The 16,991-nt window shown below is 38.5% G+C and overlaps 1 protein-coding gene across 5 annotated transcripts in view; it reads left to right on the forward strand.

Moving 5' to 3' along the window:
- Positions 1-12,991, forward strand: part of CDK7 (cyclin dependent kinase 7) — a 25,364-nt gene extending 12,373 nt beyond the window's left edge. For 2 of the 5 annotated variants that reach the window (XM_027882331.1, XM_027882341.1), the window contains 7 exons: positions 409-519; positions 1,624-1,742; positions 2,774-2,873; positions 4,660-4,746; positions 6,421-6,570; positions 8,202-8,349; positions 11,098-11,161. In XM_027882331.1, coding sequence (XP_027738132.1) covers positions 409-519; positions 1,624-1,742; positions 2,774-2,873; positions 4,660-4,746; positions 6,421-6,570; positions 8,202-8,349; positions 11,098-11,123 — 741 coding nt within the window. In that variant the 3' untranslated portion in view covers positions 11,124-11,161. Of the gene's footprint in view, positions 1-408; positions 520-1,623; positions 1,743-2,773; positions 2,874-4,659; positions 4,747-6,420; positions 6,571-8,201; positions 8,350-11,097; positions 11,162-12,705 lie in introns of those variants that run through there. The other 3 variants (XM_027882309.1, XM_027882351.1, XM_027882320.1) reach the window with 2 other exon arrangements.
- Positions 12,992-16,991: the final 4,000 nt, after the last annotated feature.

Genomic DNA, 16,991 nt, shown 5'->3' on the forward strand with positions numbered 1-16,991 from the left:
CCAAGGGGGTCTCAGTGCCCTGAACTGGAGTCCCATGACCACGAGAATGATCAAGTTGTCCCTGAACTTGCATGGGATCTGCTGTTCCAGCTGGAGGCCTACAAATCTATGCGGCCTGATGGGATTCATCCCAGAATCCTCAAAGTGCTGGCTGATGTCATCACAAAACCTCTTGGTGATTTTGAGCAGTCTTGGAAATCTGGAGAAGTCCCTGCAAACCTGGGAAAGTTCTTGTAGGCTATCTGGGCTCTGGATTTCAATTTCTGATCGGGAAAAAGGCTGAGAATGGTAGAGAATTTGTGACTTCTGTTTGAAATTTTTATTTAAGCCTGAAAAATTTTGAGCTGAAAGAATAGTATTAAGTTTATCTTGTTTGTTGAGCTTTTCTGTCACTTTAAAATTTTACAGGTTATTATAAAGGATACAAGTATTGTGTTGACACAGTCTCACATCAAGGCATATATGCTGATGACACTTCAAGGATTAGAATATCTGCATCAACACTGGATTTTACATAGGGTAAGCATGTACTAACATGGCAGCCTTCATGCTGTAACAAAACACACATGGGATAAAATTTAAGTCTAAAGTCTGATGAAAGTAGTTTTGGAGTTCAGACACTCTCACTTGATAAGGTTTCATATTAGCTGTTTTGGAGAGACAATAGAAATAGCAGAAATGGTAAGAATTACTGATGCATTTTTCTCTTAGATACTTATGTAGAAGGTTCTCCAGTTAAATGTGACTTTAATTATCACTGTGAACTAGGTCTGGCTGGGATGGATTGAACTTTTTTCACAGCAGGTGAACTGTTGAGGCATTCTGTTTTTTCTACCGTGCCCTGGCCCTGATGCGTAGGCTGGGGGTGGGTAAGACGTGAGGAGGGGACACAACTGGGGCAGCTGACCCAAGTTGTCCCTAGGGATATTGCATGCCATATAATGCCATGATCATTAGTAAAAACCTGTGTTAGAGAAGAATGGGGGATTTTGCCCTCCAAGTTGCCTCTCTCTTGGAGAATGGTCTGTGTATCTGTCTGCTTGTGGGAGGTGGTGAATGATATCCATTGCATTGCTTGCTTTTGTTTTTTCCTCTTTCCTTCACCTGTTAAACTGCCTTTATAGTGTTCCTGGAGTTTTCTTGCTTTTGGTCTTCTCTCGCTTGTACTTCTGGCATGAGAATGGAATGAGCAAATGGCTATGTGGATGCTTCTCTACTGGCCAGGAGTCAGCCCAAAAAATCACTGCTACTGAATTAAACTGTATTACTTCCATAATTTCTGCAGTTATATGAAACATTTGCAAGGTCTTTTTATTATTCAGTTGGCATCTATGCAGTTAACAGAACTGTTCCTGCAGCAAAGCTAAAACCTATCAGGTGGCTTTCTTATACTCTGCAGCTTAATGTGTTAATATTCAAATAGGTGTGTCTCACTGTGATTTTCCTCTATGCCTAAATACTCAATTTGTGGTGTTTTATAATTTTTTTTTCTCACAATGTAGACTTCAGAGAGAAAAGCTTTAATTTTAGAATACTCTTATGATACATTTGCCAGGGGATTCATTTATATGTCTGCTTTTATCAATACTGACAAAATTCATTATTTGCTTTCTCTACTGACAGGATCTTAAACCAAATAACTTGCTGTTAGGTGAAAATGGGGTTTTAAAATTGGCTGACTTTGGCTTGGCAAAATCTTTTGGAAGCCCAAATCGAGTTTATACACATCAAGTAGTAACAAGGTAAGACATTCTATTTTGTTTCTTACAAAGAGATTATTTAGTTGTTTTGTAGGTGTCTCTTGACATCTCTCTCATGTCATATCAACATATTCAAGGAGTAGCATCTAGTTCATGTTATGTGGCAAGAGCCTCATAAAGAACATGCAGGAAAGCATTGTTTAACAAAATCTCCATAAGAACTGCTACAATATGCATCCCTGGGGTTGTTTTTTTGTATGATACTCTTTTGAAATACATGGAAATAATAGGTATCTTCCTCTAAGCCTGGTTTTGGTACCAAGACAGCTGCTACTTTCTGTTAATCACAAGACCTAGCTAGTCACATTACCTATTATGAGACAAACATTTGAACCAATTAAAATATTTATTAATGTTGTTTATGGCATGCTTATTTCAAGGATGTTTTAAAAACCAGGGCTGCTAAACATGCAGTGTGTCTCCTCCTGACTGCTGTAATGCTGAAACTATTCATGCAAAGTTGGTTTAACATCTTTGTTCAAAAGGCAGGAATTCTACAGTAGTTTCAAGAGCAGTGTGTACCAGGTTCATTGCATTACACTTAATTGTTCTGAGGCAGTGTTAAGTAGCTGTTTTAAACAACAAAACTCATTTTGCATAAAGCTAACCTCAATATTTAGGCTTGTTGATATGGAGATTTTTGGAAGCTGGAAGAAGTTCTGTCTTGCTGTCATTCCTTCAACATAAAATTTTAAGAAAATTTTGTTTTATAACTTTTTAACTTGCAAACCTGCAAGTTAAAATCTTTTTTCCTTGATGTGCCTGCAGTTCCATTGCTTGTAATCGGCTCAGTTGAAACTGTAGTTAATTTGTGTTTGCGTGTGACTCTATGGTGAGGAATGCACAAATTTTTTTAGTCTTTCTTAAACAAAACATTTTGTAAGGTAGACTTTGGTGTCTGAAAACTAGATGGGCAGAAGCAGTATCCTCGTTTAGTATTTGCATTGCTACAGTATACAGCATTTGCAATGAGCAAAGCCAGGTGATTTTCCCAAAATCTGTTTTCTTTTTAGGTGGTACCGAGCCCCCGAACTATTGTTTGGGGCTAGAATGTATGGTGTTGGTGTTGATATGTGGGCTGTTGGTTGTATTTTAGCTGAATTGCTCCTCAGGGTAAGTCCTCAAATGTAAGCATTTTGTATTTGCTCTTTAATGCACTACAGTTTTTATGTGGGCTGCTTCTTTCCTGCTAACAGTAGCAGGTTAAGCCAGGCTAGAAGAAAGTTTCCAAAACCTTGTTAACTGTAATGAAGGTGAAGTTTTGCAATAGACTGAGTTTCATAAGCATCCACAAGCATTGGAAGTCTTTCAAAATGGTTGGATAAAAAAGTTGCAACAAACTGTCACAGTATTGCCTTGGGAGATCCCAAGTACATAACTCTTCCAGTACTCTTAGTGTTACAATTTCACACAGCCTTCTATGAGTTTCACTCCCTAGCCTTCTAGAAATGTGACATCCTAGATACTGCATACACTGTCCCTTATACATTGTTCCTCACTAACTGTAAATTATAATCACCAACACCTTAATTGTGGGTTTATGTACAACAAACAGAAGATCAGTGTTTGTGGTTTTGGTCAACTAACTGTGGTTAGTTGACGATACTAAAATGAAGCCGATGGTTAACACTATGATAATCCTATGGCACTCCTCTTGTATGGTACACAGATGTCATGGTCCTTAACTATGTTTTAGTGAACTAGAACATTTCCTATGCAGCTCTTTGGAGAAGACATGAAAGTGTCGGGGGGGGGGAAGAAGGGCAGGGAGACAGACACAGCTGAAGGCACGAAGTACCTGCAGTATCCTTTATCTTTCATGACTAAGTTGCTTCTGCTTGGTTTCTGCACCATACTTGAAATGCTTTTGTGGCTATCTCATAACCAGACTGGGGAACTGGTCTGTGTGAAATCGCCTTGAAAGAAATCCTTTGCCTTGGTTTGCCACACCAAACAGGTATGCTGGTACAATTTGGTTGGCAGTTCAGACATGGAAATATATATTGGCTGTTTAATGAACACTAGTGATGTGTACATAAATATGCACTAGACCTGGTAAAGTGATTAAATTGAAGCAAAGTCAGAAAACAAATAAATTGTTAAATTTATTGAATTGTTGAATTGATTCTTTGGTTTCTCACAAAGTAGAAAATCTATTATGGTTCAGTTTTATTACTGTGGTGTTTTCAAGACAATGCATCTTCTGAGAGCTTTATGAAAGCAGTTTATGTTTGAGGGCCTTTCATGATGTCAAAATTTAATGTGGGTATTTCTGTGTTGCTTAGTTAAACACTGTCTCTAATTCTTTATAAATTTGCCTTGGTCTCAAAGTTTCTTTTACTTGCATTGTGTGCTGGCTGTGCAAGGTACAAGTTGAACTGGGCAGATATCCCCTTTTCAGTCTTCTGCTTAGTTTAAATAACATGTGATACTGATAAGACAGTTTTCTATCCTAGTGAGTCTCTACTCCCCCTCATACTTAAATCTCATTTCCTCAGTCTAACTTCTGTAATGCAGTTATAATTAATTTTAAATGTACTGAATATATATAAAAGTTAACTTCAGGGAACAGATGATGGAAGGGTCATGATGACCAACTGACTTTGACAACTAAGATGTAAAATCTTTCCTGTATTTAGTTATTTTACTAAATTGTAATAATTTTATGTGTAATTTTATGTTTAGGTCCCTGTTGTCAAGTCAACATTATGAAGCCCAGGTTCAAGAAACTTTCAGAATCTATTTGGACATCAGTAGAATGCCTCAATATTCAGTGTAGCTCTTTGTGGGGAGATGGTATACAGGGGTGTTTTGCCCTGCAATTATGAGTGATCACTCAAAGCTCTGCTCTAAAACTGAAGTTCAGAAGTTATTTAAATCAAATGCTATTACCTTCTAGGTTCCTTTTTTGCCTGGAGACTCTGATCTTGACCAGCTGACAAGGATATTTGAAACATTGGGCACTCCAACAGAAGAACAGTGGCCTGTGAGTCCTTGTGAGACTGGCATAAGTTTTACTTGATACTCTCTATTTTAAATTAAATAAAGAGTGATACCGGAATACTTGAGTAGATTTTCAGAAGGCAACTGCCTTATCTCACAGAGGAGATTAGATTTGTTGTTTCTCTTGGCAAACCTCTGGTCAGTAGCAAGATTAACAACACTTTATTGTTTCCTTTCCATGTGTGCAGAGTTTCCTATGGCTACTGGTGTGAAATTATTGTTGCTTAATGTTTTTGGATGCTTGGTTAATGAACTGTGCTTTAACCTGTAAGACTTTCATTTCAGAAGCAGAAACCATTTGTAGGGATCTAAGTTGGCCAAGGTAAGTTATAGTTTGGAATACAGTAAGAAACACCAGATCAACAGCTTTAGAGATGAACAATTTGTCTCAGCAATGGTCCTGTAACAAATACAAATTAGTAGTATAATTATCTCTGAAGTGACAATAAATTCAATAATACTAGGCAAAACTTACTGTCAGGACATACACTGACCTACCTACCTATGGATATTAGGCAGACTGACAGGAAGTGGGGCATACCTTCTGATGAGCAACTGGCACCAGTAGTTCTGAATTCCCTGATTGGGAATTGTTTTTGAGCTATGGAAGCACTCACTGTACTTGTTAACATCTACTCCCTCTCCATGATGCTTCTCCTTTGTGTGAATTGTGCTGGAATGCTATGGTACATAGTCATGAAATGGAGCTGTAGCCGTATGGAGAAATACCGTATGAGGCACTGCTAATCCCACACAATTCTGCTGTTGCTCTGGGATTCTGAATGAAACACATAAAGGTTTTTGCAGTGACATTTCTGCCTTCCTTGGAGAGGAAAAGTTAAGATATAGGTGGGAAAAGGAGTGAATAGGAGATTGGCTAGCACAACAGAGATGATGCATCCCAAAGTTAATTTTCAGGCCCATGCATTTCAATAATTGAAAACTCTACTATCAAGATTGTAACTGATGGAGCACATTTTTCACTTTATTGTTAATATTTTATTTTGCTTGGACAAACTTGCTGAAGTGTGATGACTAAATAATTAAAATACTACTAAAGTATTACATTTGGATAATTGCTACAAGATAATTTTTATGCTAGAATTTGAATACAATGGGATTGATTTCATACCTACAGGAGAAAAAAGTATGCAGTTCATCTTTTGTTAACCTGCTTGGTGTATATTTTCCTTCCATCTTCCAACAGGCCATATAAATTGTCAGTTGTACATTTCAAAAGTAGCTCAAAATACAGTTAATTTTATTAATGTGGAGAAAGACTTGCTCTTTTGTGAATATTTTCCCTTCCACCGTGTCAGAGCATAACAGGAACCTTTATTTCATTTGTCTGCATCCACTCTAAAGTCCCTTCATACTTCCTTTCTTCGTTAACAGTTTTTCCTTTTGGACTGGTCACTGTTAAAGAAAAGACAGATCGTTTGGAAAGGGAAAGCATAAAACAACTGCAGCAGTTACTGAAAAAGAAAAAGCCTTTATGACCCACTACTCCCACATTTGTTATTTCAGTGACCAAGTATTAGCAAGATGTTTTGAAAGAAGATTTGCTTCTGCTGAAAGGCAGCCATATGAAGTTTGCTTTCTGTGAAAAACTGAGCCCTGAAGTAAAAAACATATATTCAATTTTTGGTCTTTGTAGGGGATGACGAGTCTTCCAGATTATATCACTTTTAAATCTTTCCCTGGAATGCCACTTCAACATATCTTCAGTGCAGCTGGTGATGATCTGCTCAATCTTCTTCAAGGCTTATTCACATTTAATCCTTGTACTAGGGTTACAGCTACTCAGGTATAGTACACTTCAGTTATGTCCTAATGTGCATTAACCTACTGTTAATATCAAATAAATGTGTTTTGAAGCCAGTAAGCCAGGTTTGAAATGAAATGTTACATGAATTTCCAGAAACATAATCCCAGTGTTCTAGAAAGAGAACTCTGAAAGGCATGCTTAATGTAACTGATTATCTCTGTTCCCACTGTAGAGCAGAGGTAGACATCTAAAAAGTGTATGAGTCATGGCCTTCAGACAGTCATATTTGACATTTGGAATTCAATCACCTAAAGCTTGAAGGTTAAGTCTTAACATAGCATATCCTATTCCCTGGGTTTGAAAGATTTTCAAAGCCTTACTTCATCCAGTGTCTTCTTCAATTTCATTTAAACTTTCATAATACTTTTTTAACATAAAATTCTGTGGTGATTTAAAGCTTGATGCTCGTCTAAATACCCTTTTCCATTATACTTTCAATTTCACTACTCCCTGATGGTGAGAAATTAAGGACTTCGAAGGAAAATCTTGCAGAATGCTCTAGTTCATAATATTGATTTCTGTAATGAGGAAGATATACCAGCTGGCAGTTTGAAAAGTGTATTTCTGTCTCTTTACACTGTTAGGGAGGCATGCAAGAAACAGAGTTGCTCCCTTAAGGCCAGGACTCCCTCATTGCTGGTTAGACAAGGCAGATCTGAATCTATGGGATTAGTGTAGTTGTTACATATCTTTTTACTAGAAGACTTTTTCAGAGCACATTTAGACTTTTTTGGCCGCTGTCCTTAAGAACATTCAGTTTAAGTTTCCAAATAATTAGTTATGCTATGCTTGGGACACCAGTTCATATGTCTGAAGTGATTTTTCAGATCATATTGTAGGACAGTGTATTTTTCCAGCCTAGACTATTTATTGGCAATGCCACAGTTTAAGACAGGAAACAATTTGTACTTACAGTATTGGTTTGACTTATAACTGGCATTGAATATCATGTAACTGGCATTAGTAGGAGTAATGATTGCCTAGGAGACATCTTAGCTACTTTTTGTTAACCACACTTTATGGAAGCTGTGAAGTTCCTAAAATTTAAAATAGGGTATGTAATTCCACTACATGAAATCAACCTTGCTCACTTGTGTTTGTCTTCTGCTCTGATAGAAATCTGTGTCTTTCTCACAGTTTACGGGGTAGAAACAGCACAGTTAAAGAAATCTTAAAAGCTAACAAAACAGCTGGTGTCCAAGTCCTGGATCTGATCAAGACTTCAGATATATTCCTTTAATTTTTCTTTAATCCTGCTTTACCCTTATCCTCTTGTCTCATCTGTTGATTCAGAATATGAGCTCTTCAGAGCTAGAAAACTGCTTACACAAGACCTTTTGCAAAATAGTTGAAAGTTTTGTTAGGATGTCTGAGCACTAGCTGAAAATAACAGTACAGACCTATCCCTTGCTTTACCAAAATCTAAGTGAGGTACATAGTAATTGAGAACATACACTTGATTTGCCCTAAGGCCACCTTCTAGTATGAAAGTGACCAAGTAGTTTTTAAGTCCCAATAGCAAGTGCTTTATTTCATTATAACCTCTTTATAAATGGTATTCTGACACTTAATGCTAATTACTTGGTTATTCTTCTTCTGTTATCATTAAGGCATTGAAACAGAAGTATTTCAGTAATCGACCAGGACCCACTCCAGGAAATCAGCTGCCAAGACCCAACTGTCCTGCAGAAGCTGTAAAGGAGCAACAAAATGCACTTTTAAATTTAAAAAGGAAAAGAACAGAAGGAATCGATCAAGGTAACCTTTTAACATTTCACTGATTTTAAAATAGGAGCTGCATGCTCACATTGCTACATGCTCACATTGCTACATGCTCAAATGCTACATGAACACAAACTCTCTGAATGGATTAATTCCCTAGGCACCAACACTAGCTGAAGCCCTTCAGTGATTTGTGGTTTAAGGTAAATACTTTGGGGTAAGAATGACTTAGTTCTGCATTCTAACAGAATTAGTACAGAAAAGACTCTTCTATGATGCTTAGGAATTTATTTGTTAGAAATATCCAATTCCATTAATTGCTCTAATGGTGTGTGATACTGCCTAGTAAATTATAGGCTATTATGATGAGCTTGTTTTTTTCTGAGACGTCTTACTTAGATGGAAGTAAGTTAAGTAATTTAAGTACTTCACAGTACTTAAAACAAAACAAAATGAGGAAAGGAGTGTAAGAGTCCAAAACATAGCATGTGATTCTGTGAAATGACAGACTAGAAAATGTAGATCAGATTCTGAGAGATTTCTGCTTTCTTTCTCATAAGGTAAGCAAGTTAATTGTTTAGACCACTCTCGGTAAGGAACATGAGGCACATTTCTGTGACCCTCCTCCAGTCTTCCCCAAACAGCAACATTTCTTCATATCTTCATGGCAAGAAAATGCTCAGGACTCAACACCTCTATCTGATGCTGAATTACTCAGACCTTCTACCAGAGAGGCAAATATTGGTTCTTAAACTTGGAGTTGGTCTTCCTAATTTTGTTATTGCCAGTATAAGACTCAATTTTAGTACAAGAGTGGTATCTTTTTGTAATAGAGGTGCTTCCATAGAAGTGTGTTTCCTCTTGAGTTCAGAGAGACAACCACATTATTAGGGTTTAAGTAACTTTTAGGCACTTTGAATGGTTGTTTCTTAGTCTGTGTGAAATTAGAAGTAAAATGCACTAGGTTCATCACCTTAAGATTTCAACTTCAAAATAAAATTTAATCAGCTGATTACTTGCACGCTGTTTACTGACCCCAGTACCATCGGTCAACTGATATGTGGGAACTTGTCAAGTTATAGTAGCTTAGGCAATTAATTTAAGCTTTTTAGCTCCTTTTGCAAAGATCATTTGAGGGTTTGTGACTAGCGTTTTGGAGTACATGCCCTATAAAAGGCCTGTTAACTAAAGGAGAGGAAAAAGAGAAATGCTTCTTTGATTTCTGTGACTTAATTGTTGTATTTGACAATGGGCAGAGTTTCCAGAGCTGTATCAAGCTAGAAAATAACTGCTTTAACATCTTTCAAAAAGTCTTATCTTCAACAAGAAATCAAGCGTATGCGTTAAATGCTAGGAGTTTTGAGATTAGGTATAAATGAGGCATTTAAGAAGTCAACATTAATTTTTGAGACATTTGAGAATCAGCATAAAAAGCAGTATCATCCACTAAGTGGAAACAGAAACGTAATGGATTTTCTGATGGATTTTCCATTACATTTTGTTGTTGCCTTAGCTGGGCTGACAGAATCAGATGGTCTCAAAGGTAGTGCCAACAAACATGTAGGAAGAGAACCAATGTTAGAGCTAGCAAATCTGCTGCCCTGGATTTCATTTGCCATCCTTAAATGGCATTACCACCTAAATTTAAAATCTGAGTAGTTGTTTGGAAGAACTTCTTTTTTTAAATAACATTTGAAGGACAGCATGTTTTTACTACTGTTGAGGGTGGAAATGTGCTAAATTAATTTCAAAGAAAAATAAGGTGCATTCCCTGAAATTCCTAAGATTGGCCTGCCCTTGCATCCTGCACAATACGTTTCCTTAGCCTTGTCCAGGTGGCACCCTAGAGCTCGGCAGAACAGACTGAGTGATTACTGATGGATACCCTCTTGTAAAATATTGGTATCAGGATCTGACTGTCAGGAGAAAGATTCCTACCATCGCCCTATGTGCTGCTTTTCCACAGCAACGAAACCCCGTAGCCTGTGGGGTGTGTTCACCAAACTAAAGTGCTTCTCAGAAAACAGCCTCTATTGTCAGGGAAAAACTGTCACCAGATGGATGACTCTCTGTGAAAAGTATTACGCATGCATACTTTCTGTCTGCTGCTGCCACTTATTTCTGTTCAGTGTGGTACTGGAGACACTGATGCTATGATGACATCACTGTCGATCCTCAATCTGGCACTTAATCAAAAGCAGCACTGCTTCCCCAGGAAGTAGTCCTATTGATCTGCATTCCTACAGAGCTGTAGGTACACTAAACTTTTTCCTGAGTTAATGCAGCATAAAGAATCTGCCTAATATCAGAACTATTCTGCATTGGTTTGGAAATAAACTAAAGCCATTCTGTTCATATCTAAGGTTAAGAATTTGTCCTGGATCTGTCAGCATGTAAAAAAAATTATTAAGTGTTAGTGTGATGGGACAGGGTTAAGGCTTAGAACAGCTTGCTTTTTTTAGGTTTCAAAGTAGAATTAACTGGTTAGCTTTTCATGCCAACAGTTGACTGGTTAGCTTTTTATATTAACAAAGAAAAATATTTACATGTATCCCAAATGTAATTAATACTTAACTGCAGAATTTGTGACTCATTTGGAGCGCACAGTGATTTAAGTGTGCTTTGATTCTATCACTCTCTGAGGTTCTTTAAAAGTCATATACCACCACTGTAGTAAGCAGCATTAAGCAGTTCAGAGTAGATATATCTCAACAATGGTATCAAATCTTGAGGAGAGAGCTGGACCCCTTTACTTCGCTAACGATGTGATTTTACACTTTTCAGGATTACCAAAAAAACTGATTTTTTGATTGCTGTAGATGGTGTATGAAAACGAGTGAAAATGACTGAAGTCCCAGCCATTGATAAAGAGTCACAGGATGGTTATTTTATAATACTTTAACATGTAAAATTAGAATTTAATATTTCTTTACTGAAACAAAGGTTTTATTAACTCTTATTACAATAAAATTGGTTTGAAGAGGAAAAAAAAAGATTCCCTTATCTGGTCTCTTGTTTTATTACTTTGACTTGTGCTTTGGGGTAATAACTGTCAAAACTGCTTGCAGGCTATAAATTTACACAGACTAATTTTGCAGAACCTCTGTGTTAAATTACGTGCTATTCTGTACAGATGTATACCCTCAGGAGGAAAACTACAAAACACTTCTCACCTGGAGCTTAGATATACACCTGTCTGTCTTCTGGCTCCCTAATAAAAATGCATCACTGTAAGGAAAGGGCACATGATTTTTTTGTTTCAGATAAAAGGCTCAGGTATTAACAAATGACTTTGCATATGCGCTCTCAGCAGTCATGCATTAAGACTCTCCAAGGACGCATCCACTACCTTGAAAACACTATGATGCACATATTGAATGTGAATTGTTCGGGGTTTTGGTTTTTTACACATTCCAGTCTGCCAGGAGAAATTACCTGTGTCTTAGTTTAACAAGACACAAATGTTTGCTAAGGAGGGTGGGTTAGGAAAAAAAAACCCAAAACCAAACTCCTCCCTCTAAGTCATTAAAACTTCAGAATTAAGAGGCTTCAGGGGGAAGGTGTGGAAAAAGAAAATAACACCTCTTTATTAGCATGTGTATATATATATATATATATGTGTGTGTATAACAAACCTGAATAAGCAACAGTGGTGCAACCAAAACTTTCAAAACAAAGTCCTACTTCCCCAGGTGGCAGCTGCCGTGGCTCACCGTGACAGTCCGCAGGCTGTTCTCTGTGGCTCAACAACTGCTCACAGCCACGTCGACGACGGTGGCTCCACTGCCAGCCATGAAGAGGGGTTTCCCGCTGGTCCCAAGGCTATGGGCGCGGTCCTCGGCAACACCTTCGGGCTCCTCAGCTCAGGAAATAAATAGCCGCAGTGTCGGGCGGTGCGGGACCAGGCAGCCGCCGCAGGGAGTTGCTTTGATTTGCAGCACTGGCGCAGGGCGTGGCCGGGGACAGACACCTCTATCCAAGACGGTCGGCAGGGGCTCTCCTGGGGCTTATCCGTGCGGCTCCTGTGATGGCCAGCGAAGGACTGGGGCCGATCCCCAGCGGCGGTGCCAGGCAGGGGAAGGCTTCTTCTCGGAGCTTGAATTGGAGAACAAAAAGCTGACTGCCGGCTCTGTCGGGTGACTGGCAGGAATACCAAAAAACAAGACCCCAATTTGTGGTGCCGGCCAGTTCAAAAAACAACCCTCTCCCACTCCCGTGCCCCTCTGCGCGCGACCTCGCTCCTCCCCGACCCCCCTACCCCTGGAAACGGGGAGGAGGCTGTGATCTCACTGTAGGTGCACATTACCTAGTAACTGATATTGGAAAGAAATTCCATCATCTCTTTTCAAACCTATAACAATCTGGAAGCATATAAATACTGTTTCCTTCAAGTCCCGAAGATTGCAGTAAGAGATGGAGGGAGATTAACTGGGAAAACTATGCTAGCCCTCCTGTCAGCCTGTGGCTGTTTAACAGTTTATAGTGCAGATACTGGACTCAGCTTTGCCGGAATTCCGGCGTGGCAGCATTTAAAAGCATCTGCTGGGTAACCAAACTTCTTCAATTGAGAAAAACAACCCCAAAGGTACTGTTTATAGAGCTTAACTGTGTGCCCACAATGTTGTGCAGTGGATCTCAGGGATACCTAGTGAGCTGTTGTCATTTTCCCACCTGCAAACCAGTGTTTTCTTATTTTTGTGGCAAGTGTATTAGTACAAAACCATCTTCTTTCTTGTGTGTTCCTTCATTTAACTCTTGCCTTAAGACAAAGTATGCTGGCTTTGTAAAGGAGGATCACTACTGTCCCAGTACCCTACTGTGTTCTATATTGCCTGTTGGCAGTTGAAAAGTAAACAAATCTCCTAAGATCTAATTAATAGTGTAGAGAAAATGTTTATGCATTAAGAGTAGTTACAGCGGTTTTTATTGTCTATGTAATCAAACATCGTTATCTTCCTTATTGCAGGCTGGGGGATTAAGAAAACTACAGTCCTACTTCTCATAGGCATATATTCAAAAATATGTTAATCTGAATAGGGAAGAGGGAGTTAGGAGTACTGTAAACTTTTTTGCATTGAACTTTTCAATGGCAGCATTCTAACTGGTCTTCAAAGCCTGGAAGCCCTGAGCACCTGAAACAGATACTGCATTTTCTGGTATCCCAACTATTAGGTATAACAGGTAAAGTTTGTATGGCAGAGCCAATTTTAAATATTCTGTCAGTTCTGGTTTGGGAAACACTATTCTTTTTAAAATGCTCCATCTGTCTAGACAATAACTTTCCCTGAAGGAAACCTTTTCCAGCAGAACCAATCCTCTAAGCTCCTATTGGCCTAAGTTGTAGAGTAGGTACAGAGTTAGATGGGCAGTCAGTGTTTTAATGTACAGACCACAGTTGCAGTGCTCTGTAAGAGCAGGGTTGGAGCAAGAGGGTATTTTGGGACCAAAGCTATTGTCTTGTGTGCTTCAAGTCACGTTTGCCACAGTAGATGCTCAAAAATAGCAGAGCTTATATAATAGAAGTTCAGGAGCTATTTCCTTCCAGCTCCCGCACAGCAATTCATTTGGCATACTGTGCACTGCATGTATGGTTGGGGCATATTCTATGCCATGAGGGTGTGCAGTAAGTCTTGTTTTCGTTAGAGTTTCTGAATAAACCTGCTCGTGTCAGGGACTAAAATTTAAAATCTTGCTCTTACTGATGATGTTTTGCATAGATGAAATGTATGTACATTGTAGAGTATGGTAAGATTAGAGAAGGTTTCAGCACAATATTTTTTTCTTGATCTTGGAGTTTTGGATAATTTGATTTAACTTTTGTGATTTAGATCAGAACATTGGAGGAAATATTTGGGACTTGTAAATATAATATAATATGGAATTGTGCAATCAGTCATCTAAATATTGTTTAACTTAACTCATGACTTGGTAAGTTTGTAAGATTTATATCATGCTAATCATGCTTCGGCATTGACAGTCTGTTCCTTATCACACCAAATTGTTGAATATACAGCTGCTACAATCTATTTGGCTTCTGTTCAGAACCAGAAAAATCAATGGGGGTTTCAGCCTGCAATGTGCATGCTTGAGCAAAAGTATAAGTGGTGCACTTGAGCAAACAGGAACATAATCTAAATGCCTTCTCTCTTGGGTTGAGACAGTTCTTCTGCCCTTACCATCTTTACCATGCCTTACTGCTGTTTCTTCCTGAAAGGTTAGTACTCCTCTTTGCAAATATGGTGGGATTTACCTAGATATTTGAGGGAATTTGAGTGACTTCTATGAATTCTGCTGGTATTATTTATATAATTGAATGAGAACTTTGTTTTCTTCTTCCATTTTGCTGCCACAATGAATGTAGCAAAACTCACTGTATGAGCACACAATACAGAAAGTTTTGTTTTTAACAAAACTGACTTAATTTTTTCACAGATACCAGGATTAGTTGTGGTGGTGTGGCATGGAGAACAAGGACTGCTAGCTCTCACATTCTTATCTGTCTCCTTGGTTCTTGATTGATGCTAATGCTGTGTGATCCCTGAAGCCTTTTCGTATTGACAAAGAAGGCTCAGAGCCAAATTAAGTTGTAACATAAAGTTGCTGTTTTGCATTTTTGGTGTGCTTTTATACATAGTGTGGCCTTGATGTGCTCCAGGCAGCGCTGCCAATTCTTTGCTTTTACGTGTCTTCTTGGCTATTATTACTGTTTTTATTCTCTTGGATTACTTCATGTACTGCTCACTCAGCCATTTCTTCTGATGCACAAATGTTTATACTTCCTGTGGTCCAGTGTAATGATTCCTGTACAGAGCATGTTTCACCTGTGACCTGTTAGTACTCTGAGAGAAGGAAGGAATCTTTACAAAAGAGGCTGTAGTTTGGCTTACTTTTCTTTTAATCCCTCTGTTCCCCCTTGCATGTTAAACTCAGCTATGTAAACTTTGTCTTTGAGTTAAGCTATTCTCTCCACAAGCCTGTAATGAAATTACAGTATAAACCAGGGATAGGTCTGTATATAGTGTATCAGGTTGAGATACAAAAACTTCTACTACATAGAGGTCTTTGAACACTTTTGGCAGGCTGTATTTTGACGTACACCTTGCTGATATCCAGTAGTGTGAGAAACTGGGGAAAAGACATGCATGGTTGCTGTCTCTCTTGGCTCCAAAAGTACTGCACTGCTTGGAAGAACCTTCTGTTGATCCTCATTTCACCAAAGACCTGCTGGGAATTAAGCCTGTTCCTCCTTAGTCCACCACTACAAGGAAGACTCCAGAAGCAACTCTTGCTAGCTTGGGAGTTCCACTTGGCCAAACTTTTCATCACATTATGCTAATTTGTCATTTTCAAGCTTCCCCAAGTAGAGCTAGAATAAAATATCAGCTTTGATGCTGTTGAACTAGCCTCATATTTCTGTGTACAATTCTAGTATTTTCATATTTTTTTTCTATTTGTGAGAAACTTATTCAGAAAATTTCTATTTATTTCTTTTTAGAAACTCTTACCCTTTCAAATAAAGGTACAAGGGGCTGGGGGGAAGGAGAGCCTCTGTTTCTTCCTTCCAAAATACCAAATCCACAGGCTGGAAGGTGCTGCAAGCGTATTTTCTGAGGGGCTTGCTATGTGGTCAGCACAGAGGCTGTCAGTGTTGTAACCATTTGTTCTAGAGCTGTTGGTTCAAATTGTGCCCAGAAATGTTCATAGTAATATTATTCATTACTAAGATGAATGGAATGATGTGCAGAGAAGGAAGGAGGAGAGGAGGCACTTCACTCTTAATTAGAAAGCATTAGTGTAATGTGGTTTATTGCCTACCACAAGAGGTTTATTCCTGTGACACTGACAATTATGGTAAGCATACTTTAACAATACATTGTGAGCTGTGTGCTTTCGTTCTTGGAAACCTCCACTTTGAGCCAGGCTGGTAGACAGGTATTCTCAAAGAATACTTAAGCTGTCTTGCATGAATCTGCCATCTGTGAATTAAGTTAAAATAAAAAATAAAAAAAATTAAAAGTTCACCGTCAAAGAAAATCAACAGATAATTATCAAAGTCATTGCAATCTAGCAATTCTGAAGAAGTCTGCTACTGGGTTGACAAATGTAAAACTGTCTTTTTCTTACTCCTCTAAATTTACCTCTATGTTCAGGAGCTTCCTCTAGATATCTCACATAAGCATCCTGAGGAAATCAACAGTGTAGAAAGACAGTGCCACCATGTTTTTTTATCTTTATATATTATGGTAGAAACCAATTTGAATCTATCAGATTTAATTGCAGGAGTTGAAATACTGATTTACAACCAGATGGGTTTTCCCTGATGCTAGAGGCTGTGTGAGACAGAGAAATAAGGCAGATGGTCAGATGTGGTAAAAACGGTCTGATGTTAGCCTAATGCTTCCTTGTCTCTCTGAGAATCATCATTCTGCAAGCTTGAAGCTCATTGTAGGAGTGGAGAATTGGGTTGTTGCTCAGCTTGAGCCTCTTTAACTTAATATTCTTGTAGAGCTTCTTTAATAAGATCCTTAATATTGACTTTATCTGGCAAGTCAGGGACATGGCAGGCGTCTTCCCTTCTTCCATATGTCTCTCATTAACTCCAGTAAAACTCAGTGCTTCCCAGCCATCACCAGATTCCCTGCTGCTGGCTGGTTACCTGAGTGTCAGAAATGTGTAAA

The sequence above is a fragment of the Empidonax traillii genome, unplaced genomic scaffold, assembly GCF_003031625.1.
Source record: "Empidonax traillii isolate 1590-97213 ecotype Southwest subspecies unplaced genomic scaffold, ASM303162v1 scaffold8:size5222938, whole genome shotgun sequence".
NCBI classification, from domain to species: domain Eukaryota; kingdom Metazoa; phylum Chordata; class Aves; order Passeriformes; family Tyrannidae; genus Empidonax; species Empidonax traillii.